General features: G+C 41.8%; 2 protein-coding genes across 7 annotated transcripts in view; one reads left to right on the top strand and one right to left on the bottom strand.

The window, feature by feature from the left end:
- TRIM55 (tripartite motif containing 55) overlaps positions 1–20,075 on the top strand; it is a 67,990-nt gene extending 47,915 nt beyond the window's left edge. For 5 of the 6 annotated variants that reach the window (XM_087420502.1, XM_087420501.1, XM_087420503.1 and 2 more), the window contains one exon: positions 19,083–20,075. In XM_087420502.1, the coding sequence (XP_087276628.1) occupies positions 19,083–19,205 (123 nt within the window). In that variant the 3' untranslated portion in view covers positions 19,206–20,075. Of the gene's footprint in view, positions 1–7,439; positions 7,598–19,082 lie in introns of those variants that run through there. The other variant, XR_015549247.1, reaches the window with a different exon arrangement.
- A 1,391-nt stretch (positions 20,076–21,466) lies between these two features.
- Positions 21,467–22,080, bottom strand: CRH (corticotropin releasing hormone). Its single transcript, XM_004435746.3, has one exon. The coding sequence runs from the start codon at positions 22,078–22,080 to the stop codon at positions 21,499–21,501; it is 582 nt and encodes a 193-aa protein (XP_004435803.1). The 3' UTR covers positions 21,467–21,498.
- Between the last annotated feature and the right edge of the window lie 1,823 nt (positions 22,081–23,903).

Genomic DNA, 23,903 nt, shown 5'->3' with positions numbered 1-23,903 from the left:
TAAATTAGATCTAAGATCATTTTAATTTTTGTATATATGAGGTAAGGACCAAGGTTTTTTTGTTTGTTTGTTTTCCATATAGATATTCATTTGTTCCAGCACTATTTGTTGAAAAAACTATCCTTTCCCTCAGGGAATTACCTTGATGACTTTGTAGAAATTCAAATTTCTACACACCCATATATGTGTGGGTCTACTTCTGGACTCCATTTTGTACCATTGGTCTGTGTGTTTGTCCCTCTACTGGTATCACGCTGTCTTGATTATTATAGCTTTATAGAAGTCTCCAAATCAGGTAATGTAAGTCCTCCACTTTATTGGTTTTATTTGGCTTTATTGCTTTTCTCTATTTTTTTTGTCTATTTTCTATTTCATTCATTTCAGTTATTATTTTCATTCTCATGTTTACTTTGGGTTTAATTTTCTTCTCTTTCTAGTTTCTGAGGGTGGAAGCTTGGATTATTGATTTGAAATCTTTTTTATTTTCTTATGTGGGCATTTAATGCTATAAATTTTCTTGTAATCCCTGCTTTAGCTATATCCCACAAGATTTGATATGTTGTATTTTCATTTTCATGTCATTCAAAATATTTTCTAGGGGCTGGTCCAGTGGTGTAGTGGTTAAGTTTGTGTGCTCTGCTTTGGCAGCCCGGGGTTCACAGGTTCAGATCCTGGGTACAGACCTATACATCGCTTATCAAGCCATGCTGTGGTGGTGTCCCACATACAAAAAATAGAGGAAGATTGGCACAGATGTTAGCTCAAGGCCAATCTTCCTCACCAAAAAAAAATTTTTGTTCTAATTTACCTTGTGGTTTCTTCTTTCACCCATGCGTTATTTAGATGAGTAGTGTTTAATTTCTAGATATTTGGAGATTTTTCCAGATATCTTTCTATTTGATTTCTGGTTTGATTCTGTTATGGAAACACAATATTCTTTATATGATTCCAATCCTTTTAAGTTTATTCAGATTTGTTTTATGGCCCAAAATATGATCTAACTTGGTGAATGTTCCATGTGCAATCAAAAACATTGTATTTTCTGTTGTTGTTGGGTGGAATGGTCTATAAATGTCAATTAGGTCAGTTGATTGATAGTGTTGTTCAAGTCTACTATATCCTTAATGGTTTTCTTTTTTTTTTTTAATTTTTTGTTTATTGCAGTAACACTGGTTTATAACATTGTATAAATTTCAGGTGTACATCATTATACTTCTATTTCTGCATAGATTACATCATGTTCACCACCTAAATACTAATTACAACCCATCACCACACACATGTGCCGAATTATCCCTTTCGCCCTCCTCCCTCCCTCCTTCCCCTCTGGTAACCACCAATCCAATATCTGTCTCTATGTGTTTGTTTATTGTTGTTATTATCTACTACTTAATGAAGGAAATCATATGGTATTTAACCTTCTTCCTCTGACTTATTTCACTTTGCATAATACCCTCAATGTCCATCCATGTTGTCACAAATGGCTGGATTTCATCGTTTCTTATGGCTGAGTAGTATTTAATTGTGTATATATACCACATCTTCTTTATCCATTCGTCCCTTGATGGGCACTTAGGTTGCTTCCAAGTCTTGGCTATTGTGAATAACGCTGCAATGAACACAGGGGTGCATGTATCTTTACGCATTGGTGTTTTCAAGTTCTTTGGATAAATACCCAGCAGTGGAATAGCTGGATCGTATGGTAGTTCTATCCTTGATTTTTTTGAGGAATCTCCATACTGTTTTCCATAGTGGCTGCACCAGTTTGCACTCCCACCAGCAGTGTATGAGAGTTCCCTTCTCTCCACATCCTCTCCAACACATGTTGTTTCCTGTCTTGTTAATTATGGCCATTATGACGGGCGTGAGGTGATATCTCATTGTAGTTTTGATTTGCATTTCCCTGATAGTTAATGACTTTGAACATCTTTTCATGTGTCTCTTGGCCATCTGTATATCTTCTTTAGAGAAATGTCTGTTCAGGTCTTTTGCCCATTTTTTAATTGGGTTGTTAGTTTTTTTGTTAAGATGCATGAGTTGTTTATATATTTTGGAGATTAACCCCTTATCAGATGTATGGTTTGCAAATATCTTCTCCCAATTGTTAAGTTGTCTTTTCGTTTTGTTGATGGTTTCCTTTGCTGTGCAGAAGCTTTTCAGTTTGATGTAGTCCCATTTGTTTATTTTTTCTATTGTTTCTCTTGCCCGGTCAGACGTGGTGCTTGAAAAGATGTTGCTAAGACCAATGTCAAAGAGCGTACTGCCTATGTTTTCTTCTAGAAGTTTCATAGTTTCAGGTCTTACATTCAAGTCTTTAATCCATTTTGAGTTAATTTTTGTGTATGGTGTAAGGTAAGGGTCTACTTTCATTTTTTTGCATATGGCTATCCAGTTTTCCCAACACCATTTGTTGAAGAGACTTTCTTTTCTCCATTGTATGTTCTTGGCTCCTTTGTCAAAGATTAGCTGTCCATAGATGTGTGGGTTTATTTCTGGGCTTTCGATTCTATTCCATTGATCTGTGTGTCTGTTTTTGTGCCAGTACCATGCTGTTTTGGTTACTATTGCTTTGTAGTATATTTTGAAATCAGGGAGTGTGATACCTCCAGCTTTGTTCTTTTTTCTCAGGATTCCTTTAGCTATTCGGGGTCTTTTGTTGTTCCATATAAATTTTAGGATTCTTTGTTCTATTTCTGTGAAAAATGTTGTTGGAACTTTGATAGGGATTGCATTGAATCTATAGATTGCTTTAGGAAGTATGGACATCTTAACTATGTTAATTCTTCCAATCCAAGAGCATGGAATATCTTTCCATTTCTTTGTGTCTTCTTCAATTTCTTTCAGCAATGTTTTATAGTTTTCGGTGTACAGATCTTTCACCTCTTTGGTTAAGTTTATTCCTAGGTATTTTATTCTTTTTGTTGCAATTGTAAATGGGATGGTATTCTGAATTTCTCTTTCTGCTACTTCATTGTTAGTGTATAGAAATGCAACTGATTTTTGTATGTTGATTTTGTATCCTGCAACTTTACCATATTCGTTTATTACTTCTAAAAGTTTTCTGGTGGATTCTTTAGGGTTTTCTATATATAAAATCATGTCATCTGTAAATAGTGACAGTTTCACTTCTTCCTTTCCAATTTGGATCCCTTTTATTTCTTTGTCTTGCCTGATTGCTCTGGCTAGGACTTCCAGTACTATGTTAAATAGGAGTGGTGACAGTGGGCATCCTTGTCTGGTTCCTGTTCTTAGAGAGATAGCTTTCAGTTTTTCACCATTGAGGATGATATTAGCTGTGGGTTTGTCATATATGGCCTTTATTATGTTGAGGTACATTCCTTCTATCCGCATTTTATTCAGAGTTTTTATCATAAATGGATGCTGGATCTTGTCAAATGCTTTCTCTGCATCTATTGAGATGATCATGTGCTTTTTATTCTTCATTTTATTAATGTGGTGTATTACGTTGATTGATCTGCAAATGTTGAACCATCCCTGCATACCTGGAATAAATCCCACTTGGTCATGGTGTATAATCTTTTTAACATATTGTTGTATGCGATTTGCTAGTATTTTGTTGAGGATTTTTGCATTGATATTCATCAGTGATATTGGCCTGTAATTTTCCTTTTTTGTGTTGTCCTTGTCTGGTTTTGGTATCAGGGTAATGTCAGCTTCGTAGAATGAGTTAGGGAGCTTCCCCCGCTCTTCAATTTTTTGGAAGAGTTTGAGAAGGATAGGTATTAAGTCTTCTTTGAATGTTTGGTAGAATTCACCAGGGAAGCCGTCTGGTCCTGGACTTTTATTTTTGGGGAGGTTTGTGATTACTGTTTCAATCTACTTACTGGTGATTGGTCTATTCAAATTCTCTACTTCTTCTTGATCCAGTTTTGGAAGGTTGTATGATTCTAAGAATTTATCCCTTTCTTCCAGGTTGTCGAATTGGTTGGCATATAGCTTTTCATAGTATTCTCTTATAATCTTTTGTATTTCTGAGGTGTCTGTTGTAATTTCTCCTCTTTCATTTCTTTTTTTTTTTTTTTTTTTTTTAGATTTTTTATTTATTTATTTTTCCCCCCAAAGCCCCAGTAGATAGTTGTATGTCATAGCTGCACATCCTTCTAGTTGCTGTATGTGGGACTCGGCCTCAGGATGGACGGAGAAGTGGTGCCTCGGTGCGCGCCCGGGACCCAAACCCGGGCCACCAGCATCAGAGCGCGCGCACTTAACCACCAAGCCACGGGGCCGGCCCTCCTCTTTCATTTCTGATTTTACTTATTTGTGCCTTCTCTCTTTTTTTCTTGGTGAGTCTAGCTAAAGGTTTGTCTATTTTGTTGATCTTTTCAAAGAACCAGCTCTTGGTTTTATTAATTTTTCTATTGTTTTTTTAGTCTCTATTTCATTTATTTCTGCTCTGATTTTTATTGTTTCCCTTCTTCTACTGATTTGGGGCTTTGTTTGTTCTTCTTTTTCCAGTTCCTTTAGGTGCACTGTTAGACTGTTTGAGATTTTTCTTGTTTGTTGAGATAGGCCTGTATTGCTATGAACTTCCCTCTTAGAACCGCTTTTGCTGTATCCCATAAATTCTGGCATGTCGTATTTTCATTTTCATTTGTCTCCAGGTATTTTTTGATTTCTTCTTTGATTTCTTCATTGACCCAGTCGTTGTTCAGTAGCATTTTGTTTAATCTCCACATATTTGTGGCTTTTCTGATTTTCTTCCTATAGTTGATTTCCAGTTTCATACCGTTGTGGTCAGAAAAGATGCTTGGTATTATTTCAATCTTCTTAAATTTATGGAGACTTGCTTTGTGGCCTAATATGTGATCAATCCTGGAGAATGTTCCATGTGCATTTGAAAAGAACGTGTATTCTTTGGTTTTTGGATGGAATGCTCTGTATATATCTACTAGGTCCAGATGTTCTAGTGTGCCATTTAAGGCCAATGTTTCCTTATTGATCTTCTGTTTGGATGAGCTATCCGTTGGTGTAAGTGGAGTGTTAAAGTCCCCTACTTTTATTGTGTTACTGTCTATTTCTGTTTTTATGTCTGTTAATAATTGCTTTATATATTTAGGTGCCACTACATTGGGTGCGTAGATATTTACAAGCATTATATCCTCTTGTTGGATTGTTCCCTTGATCATTATGTAATGCCCTTCTTTGTCTCTTTTTACAGTTTTTGTTTTCAAGTCTATTTTGTCTGATATGAGTACTGCTACCCCAGCTTTCTTTTCATTGCCATTTGCGTGGAGTATCTTTTTCCATCCCTTCACTTTCAGTTTGTGAGTGTCTTTAGGTCTGAAGTGTGTCTCTTGTATGCAGCATATATATGGGTCTTGGTGTTTTATCCAATCAGCCACACTATGCCTTTTAATTGGGGCATGTAGTCCATTGACGTTTAAAGTAGCTATTGATAAGTATGTACTTACTGCCATTTTTTAACTTTTTTTCTCAGTGTTTTAGTAGTCCTTCTCTGTTCCTTTCTCCTTCTATACAGAATTGATGGTCTCTTTAGTTTGACCTCTGTCTGAAAGCTCTACTCTTTAACTCCCGTCCTCCCTCATTTTATGTTTTTGGTATCACATCTAATCTCTTTTTTTGTGCATTTGTATCCATTGGCCTCTTATCATGGAAATAGATAATTTGTCCTATTTTTGGTCTTCTCTTTTCCCCTTAAATCAGTCCCTTTAACATTTCTTGTAGCACTGGTTTCTTGGTGACAAACTCCTTTAATTTTTGCTTGTCTGGAAAATTTTTGATCTCCCCTTCCATTTTGAATGATAATCTTGCTGGGTAGAGTATTCTTGGCTGTAAGTGTTTTCCTTTTAGCACTTTAAATATATCGTGCCACTCTCTTCTAGCCTGTAAGGTTTCTGCTGAGAAGTCAGCTGATAGCCTTATGGGGTTTCCTTTGTATGTAACTTGTCTTTCTCTGGCAGCTTTTAGGATTCTCTCTTTATCTTTAATTCTAGACATTTTGATTATGATGTGTCTTGGTGTGGGCCTCTTTGGGTTTATCTTGTTTGGGGCTCTCTGTGATTCCTGTACCTGGATGTCTGCTTCCTTCCTTAGGTTAGGGAAGTTTTCATCTATTGTTTCTTGAAATAGATTCTCTGCCCCTTTGTCTCGCTCTTCTCCTTCTGGGACACCTATAACACAGATGTTAGTGCGCTTGATGTTGTCCCAGAGGTCCCTTAGACTGTCCTCACTTTTTTTAATTCTTTTCTCTTTTACCTGTTCAGCTTGGGTAATTTCTTCTATTCTTTTGTCCAGCTCGCAGATCTGTTCTTCTGTATCCTCTACTCTGCTTTTGAGTCCCTCTAGCGAATTTTTCATTTCCAGTATTGTATTCTTCATTTCTGATTGGTTCTTTTTTACATCTTCCATTTCTTTGTTGACATTCTCACTGAGTTCATCTATTCCTCTTCCCACATCAGTGAGCATCCTTAACACTCTTAGTTTGAACTCTCTGTTGGGTAGCTTGCTCATTTCTGTTTCACTTAGTTCCTTTTCTGGAGTTTTGTCCTGTTCCCTTACTTGGAATGTATTCCTTTGCCTCCTCATTTTGCCTCTTTCCCTGTGCTTGTGTCTATGTATTAGGTAGGTCAGCTACATCTCCTGCTCTTGGATAGGTGACCTTATGCAAGTGATGCCTTAGGAGTCCTGCAGTGTGCTTCCCTCAGTTCTCAATGTTTCAGGGGTGACCCCTATGTGGGCTACGTGTGTCCTTCTGTTGTGGTCTGTTTCCTCTCCCTGTATGCACCCAGGTAGGCAGAGTTAAGCTCCTGGTCAGCTGTTGTAATGCTCAGCTGTTTGTAGTTGTTGTGGGCCCTTCAGTCTCTTTATCAGGTGTGAGGAGCCCCAGCACAGTTGGCTCCAAGTTCTAATACCACATTTGTGTTGCAGTATTTCTTTTAAGTGAATAGACCCCCAGCGTGGCAGGTGGTTAGGCTTAGGGGCTTACGATTGCCATAAGCCTCCAGGCTTTAGGGCTCTTGTCAGCTCTCTGAGTATTGCAGCTGGGTGGGGCTGGCCTCAGGCATGGGAGCACCCAATTGTTTCAGACTTTGGAAGGTGGGGCAAACCCCCTATGTGGGTCTTTGAGAAGCACAAGTCTTCTGCAGCTGACAAGCCCTGCCGCCCACAGGTCCACACACACAGTCAACATAGTCCTGCCCCGTGTGTGCGCCCTGACCTCCCGACGTGGACCCAGTCTCTCCACGGTGGGAGCCCCACACACTCCAGCAGCGCCCCATACTCTCCACCCGCTCCTTGTGCATGCCCTGCCCCACTGAAGTCGGCTCAGTTGCCAGGCTGCAGAGAAGCCAGTCACCAATCTATGCAGGCCCACAAGTTGCCTGAGGGCTAGTTGTTGGGTGGGGCCAGTCTCTAGGGTGGGCTGCCCGCCCTGGCTGAGCTGGATTACATCGGTGCTCTAGTGGGTGGGGCAGACCCTGGGCTAGCAGGCCTCAGGGAGAACTCCAATGGCATCTGTGTCAGCACGCCCACACCAGGCCACAACAATGGCCGCCACCAATGTCCCAGTCCCTGGAGAGGTCTCACCCCTCACCGAGATGCACTCAGGGCCTATCAGGTGAGTCTCTTTTCACCAAAGCACTATGCACCTTTCTTTTTGGTGATTTTAGGATGCTTTCTGAAACGGGTGCGTTTGCGCGCAGGCCCTTTAAGAGCCGGTTTTAGTTTCTTTGTGAACCAGCTTTTCTGGGGGTACTCCCCAATGTTTTAATAGCAGGCAGTCAGATATTATGCCACTGGTCTCGATTGTGCTGGGTCCACAAAATGCCCACAGCGGGGGCGCTCCCCCCGGCTCAGGGCCCCGCGCCTCCAGGGAGGGTGCGTACCTGTGGGCTGCTCCCGGCGGCCATGAAGCTGGTGGCTTGTGAAGGTGGCGTTTTTTTCTCCAGAAGGGAGTTTCTGCCTCTTCCACCTCAGTTAGGATTGTCCGTTGTTGCAGGAGTTCCTCTTATCCAGTTTTCAGTTCTGTCTCAGGGGTAATTTTTCCACCAGTAGTTGTAAATTGGCTGTGTCCGCGGGAGGAGGTGAGTTCAGAGTCTGCATAGCATTGTTACATTTTCTTGAAGAATTTATCCCAAATGTTAAAAAAAATAACTTCTTTTCTATCTCTCCTCTTTTTGTGTCTGCCTGCTTGAATGGATATAGAGAGGGTCCTCACTCACATATACTCTCTTTTGAGGCAGCTTAGAAAAGATAGGGGCAGGTGAGAAGGAGCCTGGAGGAGGAAGATGCTGACAATCCTTATGGCATTCCAAATGGCTGTCCATGGGGAAAGCCTCACAGCCTAAATCCAACACACCTGTCTCTCCTTCCTCCCCCAGCCGTGCACAGGGCTTGCATAGCAAGGGCCAGGATGGCTGAGGTGCCAGATGCTTTTAAGTGACGAGGCTGAACTTCCCGATCTCATGATTAGTTGTCACTGGTCTGTGGGGCCCTATTTTTAGTTTTGATGTAAATTGCTTTTTCATCTAATGTCTATGTACATTTTCATGACACATCTATGCCCTAGTTCCCTCCTTGTCCTGTCTAAACCAGTTTCCACAGAACTGCAGAGGTCACCCTGTCATAGGCCAGCCACTTCCGGCACTGGGCTTGTCCTCTTGGCGGAGATGGTCCAAGTGTTGACGAAAAGGTGCAGATGGTCTCTTCTCCTGTCCCGAGTGTTCCCAGACCCTTCCTATTTAGCACATCAAGAGCTCAGAGGCAGAAACTTGGGAACAATCTGGGTCACCCGCAGCTTTGAGCTCTTCACTCTGAAACAGCAGAAGGGATGTGTGGAGGTCAAGGCCAGTGCAGAAAGGGTCGCCAAGGAAAACTAACCCATGACCATCTTAGTCCTCAACCCAAGCTCTGTAAATGTTGTCTTTACCCCTTTTGCCCTCCCCGCCCCTCTTCTCCTCTGGTAACCACCAATCTGTTCTCTGCATCTATGTGTTTGTTTTCCTTGTTATTTTATCTTCCACATTTTAGTGAAATCATACAGTATATGGCTTTCTCCATCTGACTTATTTCACATAACATAATACCCTCAAGGTCCACCCATGTTGTTGCAAATGGCAAGATTTCATCTCTTTATGGCTAAGTAGTATTCCTTTGAATATATATCTATTTAAATGTATATCGAATATATATATATATTAGTTAGATCATAACACCTTCCTTATCCATTCATCCCTCTGTGGGCACTTAGGTTGTTTCCAAGCCTTGGCAATTGTGAATAATGCTGCAATGAACATAGGTATGCAAATATCTTTTCAAATTAGTGTTTTTGTGTTCTTTGGATAAATACCTAGACGTAGAATAGCTGGATCATATGGTAGTTCTATGTTTAATTTTTTGAGAAATCTCCATACTGTTTTCCATAGTGGCTGCACCAATTTACATTCCCACCAGCAGTGCACAAGGGTTCCCTTTTCTCCACATACTCACCAACACTTATTTTTCGTCTTTTTAATAATAGCCTTTCTGACAGGCATGAGGTGATATCTCATTGAAGTTTTGATTTGCATTTCCCTAACATATTGAACATCTTTTCATGTGCCTGTTGGCCATCTGTATATCCTCTTCGGAAAACTGTTTATTCAGATCATCTGGGGGCCGGCCCGGTGGCGCAAGCGGTTGGGTGCACGTGCTCCACTGCGGCGGGCCGGGGTTCACCAGTTCGGATCCCAGGCGTGCACCGACACACCGCTTGGCAAGCCATGCTGTGGTGGTGTCCCATGTAAAGTGGAGGAAGATGGGCATGGATGTTAGCCCAGGGCCAGTCTTCCTCAGCAAAAAAAAAAGAAAAAAAGAGGAGGATTAGCAGATGTTAGCACAGGGCTGATCTTCCTCACACACAAAGATCATCTGCCCATTTTTCAATTGGGTTGTTTGTTTTTTTGTTGTTGAGTTGCATGTGTTCTAGCAGAAAGAGAAATCAAGAATATAATCCCATGTACAATTGCAACAAAAAGCGTAACATACCTAGGAATAAATTTAACCAAGGAGGTAAAAGACCTGTACACTGAAAACTATAAGACATCGTTGAAAGAACTGGAAGAAGACACAAAGAAATGGAAAGATATTCCATGCTCGTGGATTGGAAGAATTAACGTAGTTAAAATATCCATACACCCTAAAGCAATCTACAGATTCAGTGCAATCCCTATCAAAGTTCCAATGACATTTTTCACAGAAATAGAACAAAGAATCCTAAAATTTACATGGAACAAAAAAAGACCCCGAATAGCCAAAGCCATCCTGAGAAAAAAGAACAAAGCTGGAGGCATCACACTCCCTGATTTCAAAGTATACTACAAAGCTATAGTAATCAAAACAGCATGGTACTGGCAGAAAAATAGACACACAGGTCAATGGAACAGAATTGAGAGCCCAGAAATAGACCCACACGTCTATGGACAGCTAATTTTTGACAAAGGAGCCAAGAACATACAATGGAGAAAGGAAAGTGTCTTCAATAAATGGTGTTGAGAAACCTGGACAACAAAATGCAAAAGAACACAAGTAGACCATTATCTTACACTATACACAAAAATCAACTCAAAATGGATTAAAGACTTGAATATGAGACCTGAAACCATAAAACTCCTAGAAGAAGACGTAGGCAGTATACTCTTTGACATCAGTTTTAGCAGTATCTTTTTGGAAATGTCTCCTCAGACAAGGGAAACCATAGAAAAAATAAATAAATGGGACTACATTAAACTAAAAAGCTCTGTACAGCAAAGGAAACCATCAACAAAACGAAAAGACAACTTACCAATTGGGAGAAGATATTTGTAAATCATATATTTGATAAGGGGTTAATATCCAAAATATATAAAGAACTCATACAACTCAACAACAAAAAATTCATATTTTCTTAAGCTAGGATGAACAATAGGCCAAAGTTGGGGGAGAAGCAGCCAAGTGGAGCCCTGGGTCTCCACAAATTGTCACATGCAAAAATGTAAAAGTATTTTCATGCAAATGACCTTTAAGACCAAACCATTCACTCAGATTTCAAGGGCAAATATCAACTCCAGCTGCCACCAGAGACTGAGAGGTGAGAGGTGCCTGAGGCTAGAGGGCTGGAAAGCTTCTTTTCTGAGTTAGATTAATTTCACAAGGTATTATAGAACATTTAAAAAAATAAAGCAGGAAACCAAGCACATGATTTCCCATGAGTGTGACTATAGGTCCTGTGTTCTTTGAAATGATCTATTTAATTTTCCAAAACAAACTGAAATGAATGAAAATTTAACTATATTCTCTAAATTTAATTGAGGTATTCAGGGTGTCAAATTATTTTCAAACAGAAATCCCTACGAGAGCTATTGCTTGTGTTTTTACAAATTAGGAGATCGAAGTTTACAAATCGCTGATATGCCAGGTACCCTGACTGTGCTGAAATTTCAGCTTGGAAGAATATAGAGAAAACTGAGGCCAGCCCGGTGGCATAGTGGTTAAGTTCACTCGCTCCACTTTGGCAGCCCAGGGTTTGCAGGTTCGGATCCCGGGCACGAACATAAGCACTGCTTATCAAGCCATGCTGTGGCGGTGTCCCATATAAAGTGGAGGAAGATGGGCATGGATGTTAGCCCAGGGCCAGTCTTCCTCAGCAAAAAAGAGGAGGATTGGCAACAGATGTTAGCTCAGGGCTGAAGTTCCTCAATAAATAAATAAATAAGTAAATAAATAAATAAATAAGGAGAAAACTGATCTGTGCTTGGGACTGGGCTGTATAACATTGTCCAGGACTTAATGATCCTGGAAATTATAAGAAGTTATGATAATGAAATGCAGGCATTTTTACATAAAAAAAATTGTAGGAGAGAATAAGATTTTTCTTAAACAGTAAGTTTTAATGAAGCTATTATATTTACGTTATTAACGCTTTTTCATTTGTATCCAACAACTGCAATTTTCTTCTTCTGGGCATTTTTTCTTGCTGGGAAAGTGACATCCTAACTGCCAATTTGGAGGCCTTTCTAGAAGGACCAAAAAATATCTATACTAAAACTATAGACTACATTTCTCAGGATCGAATAGCATCCTTAGTAAATGTCACTTTGATAAGAAGCTAAAATGGCTGTCTCCATTTTAAAGAGGGAAATATAATGTAAATTGTGTGTGAGCAGTGTAATGAATTCATTTCCCCCGGCAACCCGTGCCTACAGCTCTGCAATCCATGAAATCAGTAATGCAGGCACCAGGGAGAGCTCTCTGAGGGGGTTGTTAGGACATAGCTAGTTGAGTTTTGCTTCTTGTGTTTTTAAATTTTTTCTTATTCTGGTTTAACCTAAGACACTTGTTAGTGTTGTACATCCTGTGGATTTTTTCTGTCTGTATTTATGTATCTCAGTGATTTCCATGAAATGCCCCTTTCCCCACTACAGCACACAAAACAAAGAATTAATCCACCCTCATGTTGCTGCATCTAAAAAAACAATGCCACGTGGCAATGGCTGTAACTCATGTGTGTACTTTGCTTTGTCATTTACAAAGTCTTTCATAGAGATTCTCTCATTTAAAACTCACAACAACCCTGTACAGTCAGAATTGTTAAACTTCCCCATTTTATAGTGGAGGATCATAGAGGATGAGTGAGTTGCTCAAGATCACAGAGCAGCTGGGAGCTTGGTGCGCAGTGCTGTCTTGTCCTCCACCACGGAGTGCAGTATAATGGAGGCCACGCCCGCATCTAGGACAAGTGAGTGAATCCCCACTTTACCTGAGTTGATGTGACTAAAGCAAAACTAATGTAACCGAGGGCTCCTCTGCTTTGACTCCCCACTCATGACGCATTGGCACAGCCTCACAGCGCACAGAGAGGTCGTTTGTAGGCCTCCACTGCTTGCAGGGACATGGCTGTCCGTTGCAAATGAGAGCTCCATTCCTTTAGTTGCTCTCCCTGCTGCTGACCAGCCTGCCTCTCTCTATCTGACTTCCAGAAGTAGAGTTGGCCTATCCCGAGTCTGCCCTATCCCTGCCCCTTTTCTCTCTGGATTTGTAGTCACTATTAACAACTCTCAGCACTTTCTCCTTAGAGTTACTTTGAGCAAGTTTCTCAACCTTCCTGAGTCTGAGTTTTCTCATCCATAAATTGGGCATAATAACACTATTGACCTCCAATGGCTCTTGAGGAGAACCTGTTTGGACTATGTGCTTAACACAAAGCAAGCCCTTTGTCTGTGAGGAATGAATGATCTAATTAGCAGTTCTTTGTAACTCAGTTCTCCTTTCAGAAAGGGTGCATACACACACATACACTGTGTACTGGACACACAATCTTCAGGTCCATATCTGAGAAGAAGCCTGGCTTTACATTTTTGCCAGGCTGTGTTATCAATATTTTTAGCTTCTCCTTCCTGCTCCCCACCTGACCCCATCAACTCCTAGACACCATGTTTAAAACAAACCAAACAGCATACACTGTGCATCTTCCTCCAGGTCAAGAAAAAGTGAGTGAGCTTAGTTTCTTCTTGTTTCATAGGCCTGAGGAAATTACTGTGGTTGCTAATCTTCCCTTAGCAAGAAGGAAGCAGTTAATGGCAACGAAGCCCCCAATCCACTCCCTTCATCCATCCCTTCAACCCTTAGTGTATACAGCTGTAAATCCTCCCAAGAAAGAATGCTTCTTGGTGAGAGTTTTCCTTCCAGAGCTCTTTTAGGAGGTACCTATTTCCTTCTTCCTGTAGCATTCATGGAGAGCGTGCTATATTTTCAAAGCCCTGTGCTATGTTTCTAACATATCTTGGTTGTTCTGCCACCGAGCAGAAATATCAGCATTCCTGTGAAAGAAATGCCCATGATGGCAGACCTGCCCAACAGAGTTTCCAGGCTTTGACCCTGGGCTGGGAGTCACGGATCATGCCTCAGTTACTTCTCGGGCATCAATGACTGGCCCAGGTTCTTGGCTATACTCTCTCTTCCAGACTGGAATCCATAAATCTTAAGCTATCCAAAGGCCTGAGGTTCAGGAATGCTAAGTAGGGGAGTAGGTCATGCTTGGGTTTAGTCTTTCTGAATAAACATTCTAAATGTGACCTCAGCATTCCTTCCCACACCTGTTTCCAACATCTGGCTTTGATTCTTTGACCCAGCCTAGCAGTTGCAAGATAGACACGGGGTGTTTGCCCGCTCAACAGCCTCAAGTCTAGCCTTACCCCTCCTATCCACATTCCTTTAAGGCAAATGGATTTTATTATAGATGGACAAGGGTTCTTTTGGATTGGCCTAGAAGGAATGGCATTTAACATACAGTGGTAACCAGGTCCTTCTGTCCGGTTGAATTTGTGATTGGCATTCATGGTGGCAGAGAAGAGATGGAGGCCCAAGTGTGGGGGCCTGGACACAAATTTCCTCACTGCCCCCAAGATCCCCTTCAATGGCCTGGCATAGTGGCTAACATGTCCACAATAGTCATCCCTCAGGATAAGGCATGGATATCTCTAGGTAAAATGCTATCTTGCAGGGGTGTACATTAAGCCATCATCATCCATTAATGTCTGAGTTGCAATTCAGTTTATCAGGTCGATTACTATCACTTGGATAACCCTGAGAAAATGGAACAGGACAGGTACTTTTTAATGGATCAGGATTGTGGGTGGTGTAGAGAAAGATGTTTTGGGGAAGGGCTAAGGCTGGCACTTCATGGAGGTCCTGGGGAGCCTAGAGGCAGCCTGAGGGCACTCACTGGTTACTGATCAAAATGACCTGGCAGAGCTCACTCTTTCACTTTGGGCCAGCTAAAAAAATTATTTCCCTCCTGAATGTGTTTACCCAGACTTGTGCCCGAGTGAATATTGGGAAATCATCTGTTTAGTTTTGTTCATTCGGTGAGTCATGTGGTGCAAGGTGCATTTAGGTAAAGAGGGCTGCTGGTGTTGCCCCCAAGCCAGAACAAGAGCATGTTCACCAATCTGCACCCAGTTATATCCCCTGTACTAAGCACCCAGGGACACATCTGGCCGCAATTGAACACTGAAGGCAGCTTCATGCTTTGATTGTCAAGAATCTTGCCACAAGAAGCAGTTGGCTTTTTTTTTAATTGATCACAATTAGCATAAAAATTAAGCCAAAGACCACTGAGCATTTTACTCTTTTCTTTGACACCTTCCTACTAAAAACTAGCCTTCTGTTAAGAGCAACAAGCTTGTGTGCCTTTAGAGACCAAGAAGGTAACATTAATGAAAAAGCAGGCCAGGTAAAAGAAAAGTGATAGTAGAAGCATGAATACATGACACAGTTTGCTTTCCTCTTAGCTCTACTCTGAGCATAGCAACTGTACAAGCACGGTAATAAATGGCCGCTGAAACCAGCCTTGCAGCAGGGAGGTAAAGGGCAGTGGTGGGCACTGGAAAGAGGAGAGAGAGAGCACACCCAGTCCAAAGGGGCAGTGCTGCTCAGCTCTCCATGCAGGTTCTGGGTTACTAAATTTCTGCTTTGTCAAAAGAACCTGCAAATCCAAATTTTAATGTGAGGTCTTCTAATTAAAAAAAGAACTTTTAATTGTGGTAAAGAACACATAACATAAAAATTACCCTCTTGACCCTTTCTAAGTGTGCAGTTCAGTAGTGTTAAGGATGTTCCCATTGTTGTGCAACCAATCTGCAGAACTTTTTCATCTTGCAAAACTGAAACTCTATACCGATTAAACAGCAACTCTCCATTGCCCTGTACTCCCGGCTCCTTGCAGCCACCATTCTACTTTCTGTTTCTATTAATTTGACTACTCTATATATCTCATATAAGTGGAATCATACAGTATTCGTCTTTTTCTGACTGACTTATTTCACTTAGTAAAACGTCCTCAAGGTTCATCCATGATATAGCAAGTGTCAGAATTTCCTTCCTATTTAAAGTTGAACGATATTCGATTGTATGTATATACCACATTTTGTTTATCTATTCACCCATTAATGGACACTTGGGTTGCTTCCACCTCTTAGCTGTCGTGAATAGTGCTGCTATAAACACAGGTGTGCAAATATCTATGTGACTCCTTGCTTTCAGTTTTTTGGGGCATATACCCAAAAATGGAATTGCTGGATCATATGGTAATTCTACGTTTAAGTTTTCGAGGAACCACCATACTGTTTTCCACAGCAGTTGTACCATTTTACATTCCCACCAATAGTGCACCAGAGTTTCTACTTCTCTACATCCTTGCTCCCCATTTTTTAAATTTTTGCCACTAGTTCAAGTTTTTTCCAAAATACCATGCAGCCACACATTCTGGCCAAGCAAACACTGTCTACAACCTGGAACTGTCCTGCACACAGAGACAGATGTCCACAAGCCTCTTGCAGAGTGCATGCTCCTTAATCCCCATCGACAAGAAATGGTTCTAGGTGACAGAACTTGTCAAGGATTATGCCTGCCCATCACACAGGTTTGGATGGAAGCACCTCTAATCACCCTGCTCCTCCTCAGTGAAATGATACCCTTGTACCATAATCCAACATTAATTTTTTTCCTCTCAAAGGACATTTGATAGTAACAGGAAAGAAATCAAAGGAAAATAAAAGGAAGGAAGGAAGGAAATGGACATTTATGAAGCGCTTAATGTAACTGAGGCATGTGCAAAATGCTTTAGGGGTATTACTTTGTTTATTTAGTCCTTACAACAACCTTGTGAAATACAGTCTCATCTCTGTTTTACAAAAGGGAAAACTAAGGCTCAGAGAGGTTAAGTGACTTGTCTGAGTCATACAGCTAATAAGTGGTTAGTCTGGGATTCAGAGCCAGGCTAAGCCTCTTTGCATAAAACTTCCTTGCTGAGATGGTTGGTGGGTCCTCCAGTTTACATAAACAAGACCAAGGAGATGGTGTAATCACCTAAAGATACTCAGGATAATCTCTGCTCCTGGTCCCCACTCTCGCACTGGCCTTTCTCCTCTGAAAGATAACATCACTCCACACTGTTTGGAGGAAAATCTAATAGCTGACTGAAAACATGGGGGTGTAAACGCAGCAAACCCAAACTATTTAATGCCAAGTTTGGAGGCTGTAGGGTATTAACAGCTAAACCATTTTAAATGGAAGATAGATTCTAATCTTGAGTACAGAAAAGCACAAAAATATATACAGATTCCAAAAGCAGTTCCAAATGGTTTGTTAGCCACCAGCAGTTTCACAAGGATTATATCCCTCTGCAGAAAATACTTGACCCTTCCAGTCTCAGCCTTTAGATATTTCAGAACAACTGTCATGGAAGTTTCCTTCCAGATTAGGAATTGCCTTCAAGGAAGAGAGGCTACAAGATGGACCCTGATGGTCTGTTCATCTAGGCAGAATTCAACATTCCCCCCTATAGAATGGTTAGAGAAAAGGACTTTACACATCAGTGATATGCCCAGATCACTGGGGGTTGTTTTAGGATTCATGAGAGTAAGATGACTATGATGGGGAAGAGGAGAGTTTGATGTGCACCAAAAGGCACAGGATTCTGTGAGGATGATGTTTATTCCACCTCAACTCCAAAGACACTGAGGTAGCTAACCCGTTACCAACAGAATCTACTAGCAGCCTTTCTAAAAAGCCCAGTTGCACTTGATGTCTTAACTCTTCCTTCATAGAAAACTACATGCTTCAGTTTTATTCTACTTAGGCTAATATGAGTTCATGGCCCTTCTTAACTTCCTATCAGTGAGCAACAAGGCAATGGGAGGGATAATCTCAAAGCCATAAAGACTTGGGATAATTTTACTGAACTTGAAACATTACCCCAAAACATATCTTTAGGGTAAAATCTGGTAAAGCGTAGGACAAACACTCATTTTTCACTCAAAACTATTTTGAGTGGCAACAAAGCAACATACTTACCACAGTTCTGCTTTGCCTGTGCCATGTGTTGCCCATTCATATAGCAGCTTCCTGAGATCACCGGGGCTTCTGAGCTGAATGCATGTGCCTACCTCATTGCTTTGATATCAATCAGTGGCATTCTAATCCAGTGGGATAATTTTCCAGTGAAGTCATCAGAATATATTAGCCTGTCTTTGTAGTTCTAGGAAGAACTGTGTTTGTCATGGTACCCTTACGTGTAAGGAGTTTGAGGGCCGGCCCCGTGGCTTGGCGGTTGGGCGCGTGCGCTCTGCTGCTGGCGGCTCGGGTTTGGATCCCGGGCGCGCACCATCGCACCGCTGCTCCGGCCACGCTGAGGCCGCGTCCCACGTACAGCAGCTAGAAGGATGTGCAGCAATGACATACAACTATCTACTGGGGCTTTGGGGGAGTAAATAAATAAAATTATAAAAAAAAAAAAAATGTAAGGAGTTTGAATATATACATCAAATTGCATTTCAGCAAGACTTCTTTATGATTGTCCCTCATTGCATTGTTATTATTTTTTAAACTCGAAACAACATAAATAAATTTCACTTATGAGATTAAATTGATCAATTATTTCAAAATCACAATTTGTATCTGTCTAGTATCTATAAAATAGATACCTTTTATAGAGAAGTCTACATAAAAGATAGATATCGCTTTAGAAATATTGATGTTATTAGATTTTATCGCTTAGAGAAAAAAAGTCCTTTCATTCATGATTTGCTCAAAACTAAGCCTGCAGTTTTGCAAAAATTAATATATATATTCATATCCTGATAGAAATTCTTAATTTAGCAGTGAAGAGATTATAATAATATGTCCTGGGATGTCATGTGATGTAGCAATGTCATTTAAATTAGGATTTTATTTATTCCACAGACTTTTCTAAACCCAAATTCCTGTTAGTTTCAATGCGACTTTCATCTCAGTAAATCATGTACAAGTGGACTTAAAAAAAATGTCGAATAGCCTGGACTCTTTCCCAAGAACTTCCCGCCACTGCATGCATTACTGTTGCCCCTCTTTGGATCATGAGTGTGAGTCACTTTCATGGCTCTTGGCCATGGCCAAGATAACCTGAGCTTGCTTTCTATCCCTAATAATAATTGTGTCCTGTATAATTATTATTATTATTATCCTTTCTCCTCAGTAGAAAAGTGACTGGACCAATCCCAAAAGGACTAGCCTCTTCTTCCTCTGATTCAAATTTTCTTCTGTTGCAGATTGGATCTGAGAACCCTCCCCTCCAGGGACAGGCTGCAGCTTCAGGCAGTGGGAATGGAGCTGATTCTGAGCCAGCTCGCCATGTCTTCTCCTTTTCCTGGTTGAACTCCCTGAATGAATGATGTTCATTCCAACTGCTGCCCCTCTGTCTGCCTGGCTGAGATACCACAGGCAGCAGGGAACCCAGATGAAATTAACATGATGCAGATGATGAAAGGGACCTCTGAACAGGATTTCTGCAAAAAACACCCTTGAATTCCAGATGACTTATCTAACACATTGAGGGAAAACAATACTTTGAGAAAATAGTTGCAGAAGATATTCAAAAAAAGAAACTTGATCTTATGCAAATCTTTTATTGTGTGGGAAACATTATGAAGGGTGTGTAGGTGTGGTGTGTGTGTGTGTGCGTCAGTAACAAGTGGCAAGTGTTGAAAACAGTGGGCACTACATTCTCGTCTCTCATAGGCACTGCTTTTGTTGTTATATCATAGTCGCTCTTATCCTCTTTCCCTTCAACCATGCAGGTGGTCAGTGAGGTTCAGCGCCAGTTCAGAGTGACTGATTCATCAATGTATGGACAAAAGGTACAGCAGTGACCAAAAGTGTGAAATGTTTCACACAAGTCACCTCTTTTCCATAATAGATGTCACTGAATGTATATCCAGAAATGTTCTTTGACTCTGGTGACACTTTCACAGTCCAGAAGGCTGAAAGCCTAGAACATTTCTTGTGACATTTTTCTAATCTTAGTTTTAGATGTGCAGATATCAGTCACTTTAACTGAAAAAGACCTTCCACTAGGAACTGTCTACTTTCTCATGTATCCACTGTGGCACCAATCAATGCACAACTCAGAGCAACTGCATGTATTTAAATATATATACACACGTAATTCACATTTTATATATATGTATATATTTCAATCATGCTTTATTTCTCCCACCATAATGCCTCCTTCAGAACATAAGTATAACTTTACTCTGTATGAACTCTTAAATAAATGCTGTTTTTAACAACTTAGTCTTATAATGATTTATTCAGTGTTTCATATTATCTCATTAATCCATTAGTCAAGTGTATTTAAAGGGTCCCAAGGGAAGAAGCATCTTCATACATCCAAAATAATTTCAAAGTATTAAACATTCAATTGAATTTGTTAAGTTATAACTAAACTACCAAAGGCAAATGCATTATAAAACTAATTAGATGTGCTGTTTGATTTTAGAAGTGAATAGAGATAGTTTATATTTCCAAGAATTAAAGTGATTAGGGTTGGCATACACAGAAATGAGAAGGATATTTATCAAGTTATTAAAGTCAAGATATTCTTTATAAGAAAAATTTTCCCAAGTCCCATTTTCTAGCAACTAAATTTAGTTGTTTTAAGTGGAGAGGCTATCAAGTTTCTCCTATTAGAAGGAGGCATTGGAAAACAGCTTAGAAAAAAATACTTGAGGATACCAAAGTAGTAGCCTTTTTTTAGAAAAGAAAAATGCAGCTTGCTGGCCCTATAGTTTGGAGGAATGCCCTGCCTCAACCCTTCTCCTCTTTTCCTTTCCTCCCTCCCCACTCTCCCCAATTATTTCACATCTTATAGTTAATCAGGATTAAATGTTATTTCCATTATGAATCAATCTTCCAGTTTGACAATTACCAAGTCTTGGAGCTGGAAGCAACTTCACAAATTAAGTCAATCTCAGAGGAGTATTCTGAGGTACAGAGATGAGCCCAAGGAGATTGCTGGATCTGTGTAAGCCACTGACATATGTTTGTATTTTTAGTAGAAAGTAAAATGAAAGAAGTTTTGTGGGTTTTTTTGTGTTGAAGTCAGTTTGGAGGCAACCAGGAGCTGAGAGTATTTCCCCTATGAACATTGAAGAGGAAAAATAAAGTCACGATTACCTTTGCAGCTTTTATTAAAAATATAAATATTCAACATTCTCTTACACAACCAAATTGGCCAAGGATTGGAAAGACATTTTATTACTGACACGTTTACAAGGAAAAGTTGATTCAAAGAGCTTACAGATTTTGTCTCACCCACCAAGAGAATGACATTCTCTTTGGCTCAGACCACAACAAAATCAATTGGGTGACTTCTGTCAGCTTCTTCAAAACGTTTCCTCCTGGGTCTATACTCTCTTTAAAACACCATTAAAGACACCTGGAAATGGAAACTAAAAGTAGACAATACAAATAACATTGTGTTGCTGTTACTGCACGTGAATACACTTTGTGCATGCTAATTAAGGAGTACAGGCTCTCGCTGTACATCCTCTACGTTTCAAGCTATATAAAAATAAACAAATGGTTATCAGAGCAATGCTATGGTAAAGAATACTGTATTGTTTTTACTTTTTTATTTTTACTTTTTGTGCTAAATGCAGAATCTTTTTTGCCAAACGCACCGTTTCATTTCCCAACAATCTCCATCAGTTTTCTGTTGCTGTGAGCTCGCTGCGCTAACTGCTCGGCCCTGGCCATTTCCAAGACTTCTCGGAGGAGGTGGAAGGTGAGATCCAGCGAGATGGGCGGTTCCTCGGATCGCCTCTCCCTCTCCGGTGCCACCTGGCGGCCGCCGAGGGCGTTCTCGGCGCCGCGCTCCGCGGGACCCGCTGGGCTGTCGAGCGGGCGCCGGGGCAGCGGCAGCTGCTGCAGCAATGCGCGGAAAAAGTTGGCGGCCACCTCGTCCGAAGAAAGGCCGCTGCCGCTGCCGCCGGCGAGAGAGGAGGAAGCGGGCGAGAGGGGAGCAGCGGGGCTCTTATTGAGGTTCCCCAGGCGGAGGAAGTATTCCTCCCCCATGCGGAGTAGCACGGGCCGAGCCTGCGGCTGCTGGGGCTGCGGCGGCGGCTGAAAGAAATCCAGGGGCTGCGGGTGCTGTGGAGCCTGCCGGGCGCCCGGGACGGGCCCCCGGCTGAGGAGGGCTCTGCATGGCGGGCAGGGCAGGAGAGCCACCAGCAGGACGCCCACGGACACAAGCAGCGGCAGCCGCATGTTAGGGGCGCTAGCTGCGGCACAGAGATGGGCAGAGAGCGGAATGAGAGAAGGAAAGAGAGAAAGAAAGAGTTGGTTAGAGTTTAGCTCAACTGGGAGGTGCACTTGGGGAGGGGGGAGGTCTTCGTAGGACCCGCTTAGGAGTGGCTCAGGGGCTCGGGTGGGCGCTGTCCTCGGTGCTGAAGCTCCCGAACTAGGACTTCTAGAGTTGGAGAGAGCTGGGGAGCAGGCTGGCGTGACCCTTCTCCTTCAGAGACCTCCGAAGGGACAGTCCCTGAGTCCCCTTTCTAACGATCCCCAAAACTGATTCCCCGAGCTCTAGAGAAGAGCTACAAATTAAAGATCTCTGCCGCTCTCGCTCCTCCCCCAATTTCTTGATGTTTCAGGGTTTTCCTCCAAATTGAGAACTGCTGCCTCCTCCTCCCCTTTCTCCACCCCTGCCCTTGCGTCCTTCTCTCAGGGGTCGGGACAGATGAGGGGCTCGTCCACGCAGCCAGCGAGGAGTAACTGCCAGCTCGGGTAACGACGAGCAGCCGTCTAAGTTTGCTTTTGCCACATCCCAGCTACTATTGGAATCTTGAGGCACAGTCAGCAAACACACACACACACACACACACACACACACACACACGCCCGCACAGGGACAGCTCGCTCCGCGGCGCACACCGTGGAAAGCTCAGGCAGTGCAAAGTTGGAGGCGCGTCTCCGTCTATGCGCTCCCTACCTTCTGAGGCGCTTCTGCAGGTGAGCCGGGCGCCGCCGCCTCTCTGCAGAGGAACGTCTCCGGGGCTTTTTCAGGGATTTTCTTCCCTTCTCCTTTCTGTCCCCGCTCTCTTTTTCTCTCCCTCTTCTCTTTTTCTTCAGTCTCTCAATGGACTTGGGCTCTGAGTTTCTCCACACCAGAGCCTGGAGTGAGATTTTATAGCGTCGACCCTCTTCAGAAACCACGCAGCATTTGCCTAATAAGCTGACGCTCTCTTGACAGCTCGATTGCGTGCTGCCTCTGCTCCTGCATAAATCATAGGGCCCTGCCAGGGAACGAGGGGCAGAATTTTTGCTATCTCAACACTGAATCTCACATCCAATTATATCAACAGATATTTATCGCCTCCTTAGTGACGTCAACGAGCCTTAAAATGGAAGGGCTCCTTATGACTTGTCCATTGACAAAAATTCTTGAATGAAATTTCCCAAGTGTGAAAACATACTGACCTCTTACTATGAAAGGCCAAATTGAGGGCAGAAAAGAGACAGCAAATGAGAGGAGAGAGGAAGGGAAAGTGCGAGGGAAGGGAGGTCTATCAATGCACAGTCCTGTGGGGAAAGCGGCAACCAGTTATAGGGGTGGATCTGGATCCTCCTTTTCCCTCTCCCTCCTAACTTCTCCGATTAGTTGTCTCAGGCAACACCTCAGTATCTGAAAATATCCGTTTGCTAGAGACAAAGTGTCCTATCACCTTTCTGCCTGGATAAGAATGAAGAACAAAGAGATGGGAGTACAGGGACACCCAGCCCTTAAGCCTCTATCTGCTTTTTCTTCCCAAAAACAGATGAAGGAATTATGAGTCTGCAGAGGCAAGACCAATAAGTCTCTTGAAACGCAGCTAAGTTTTTTTTTAAATTATGGCAAGAGCTACCCCTATGATGAAGGGGCACAAACCAGGGTGGTTGTGGTCAGGGGTGCAGCAGAGATATTAAGTTTTCCCAGAACCTCGCTGCTCCTCCTTTGTCTCTCCTCTCAGTGTCTGAAATTAATTGTGGACTTTTCTATTCCCAAATTAGAGAGAGAGAGGACCAGTAAGAGGTGCATGAGTTAAATAATC

This window comes from Ceratotherium simum, chromosome 31, assembly GCF_057802395.1.
Source record: "Ceratotherium simum simum isolate JZ-2026a chromosome 31, ASM5780239v1, whole genome shotgun sequence".
Taxonomy (NCBI): domain Eukaryota; kingdom Metazoa; phylum Chordata; class Mammalia; order Perissodactyla; family Rhinocerotidae; genus Ceratotherium; species Ceratotherium simum.
The sequence above is the reverse complement of the archived record's forward strand: the minus strand, read 5'-3'. Positions and strand labels throughout refer to the sequence as shown.

Coding starts and splice junctions, on each gene's coding strand:
- CRH (XM_004435746.3), bottom strand. CDS start 22,080: ATGCGGCTGCCGCTGCTTGTGTCCGTGGGCGTCCTGCTGGTGGCTCTC.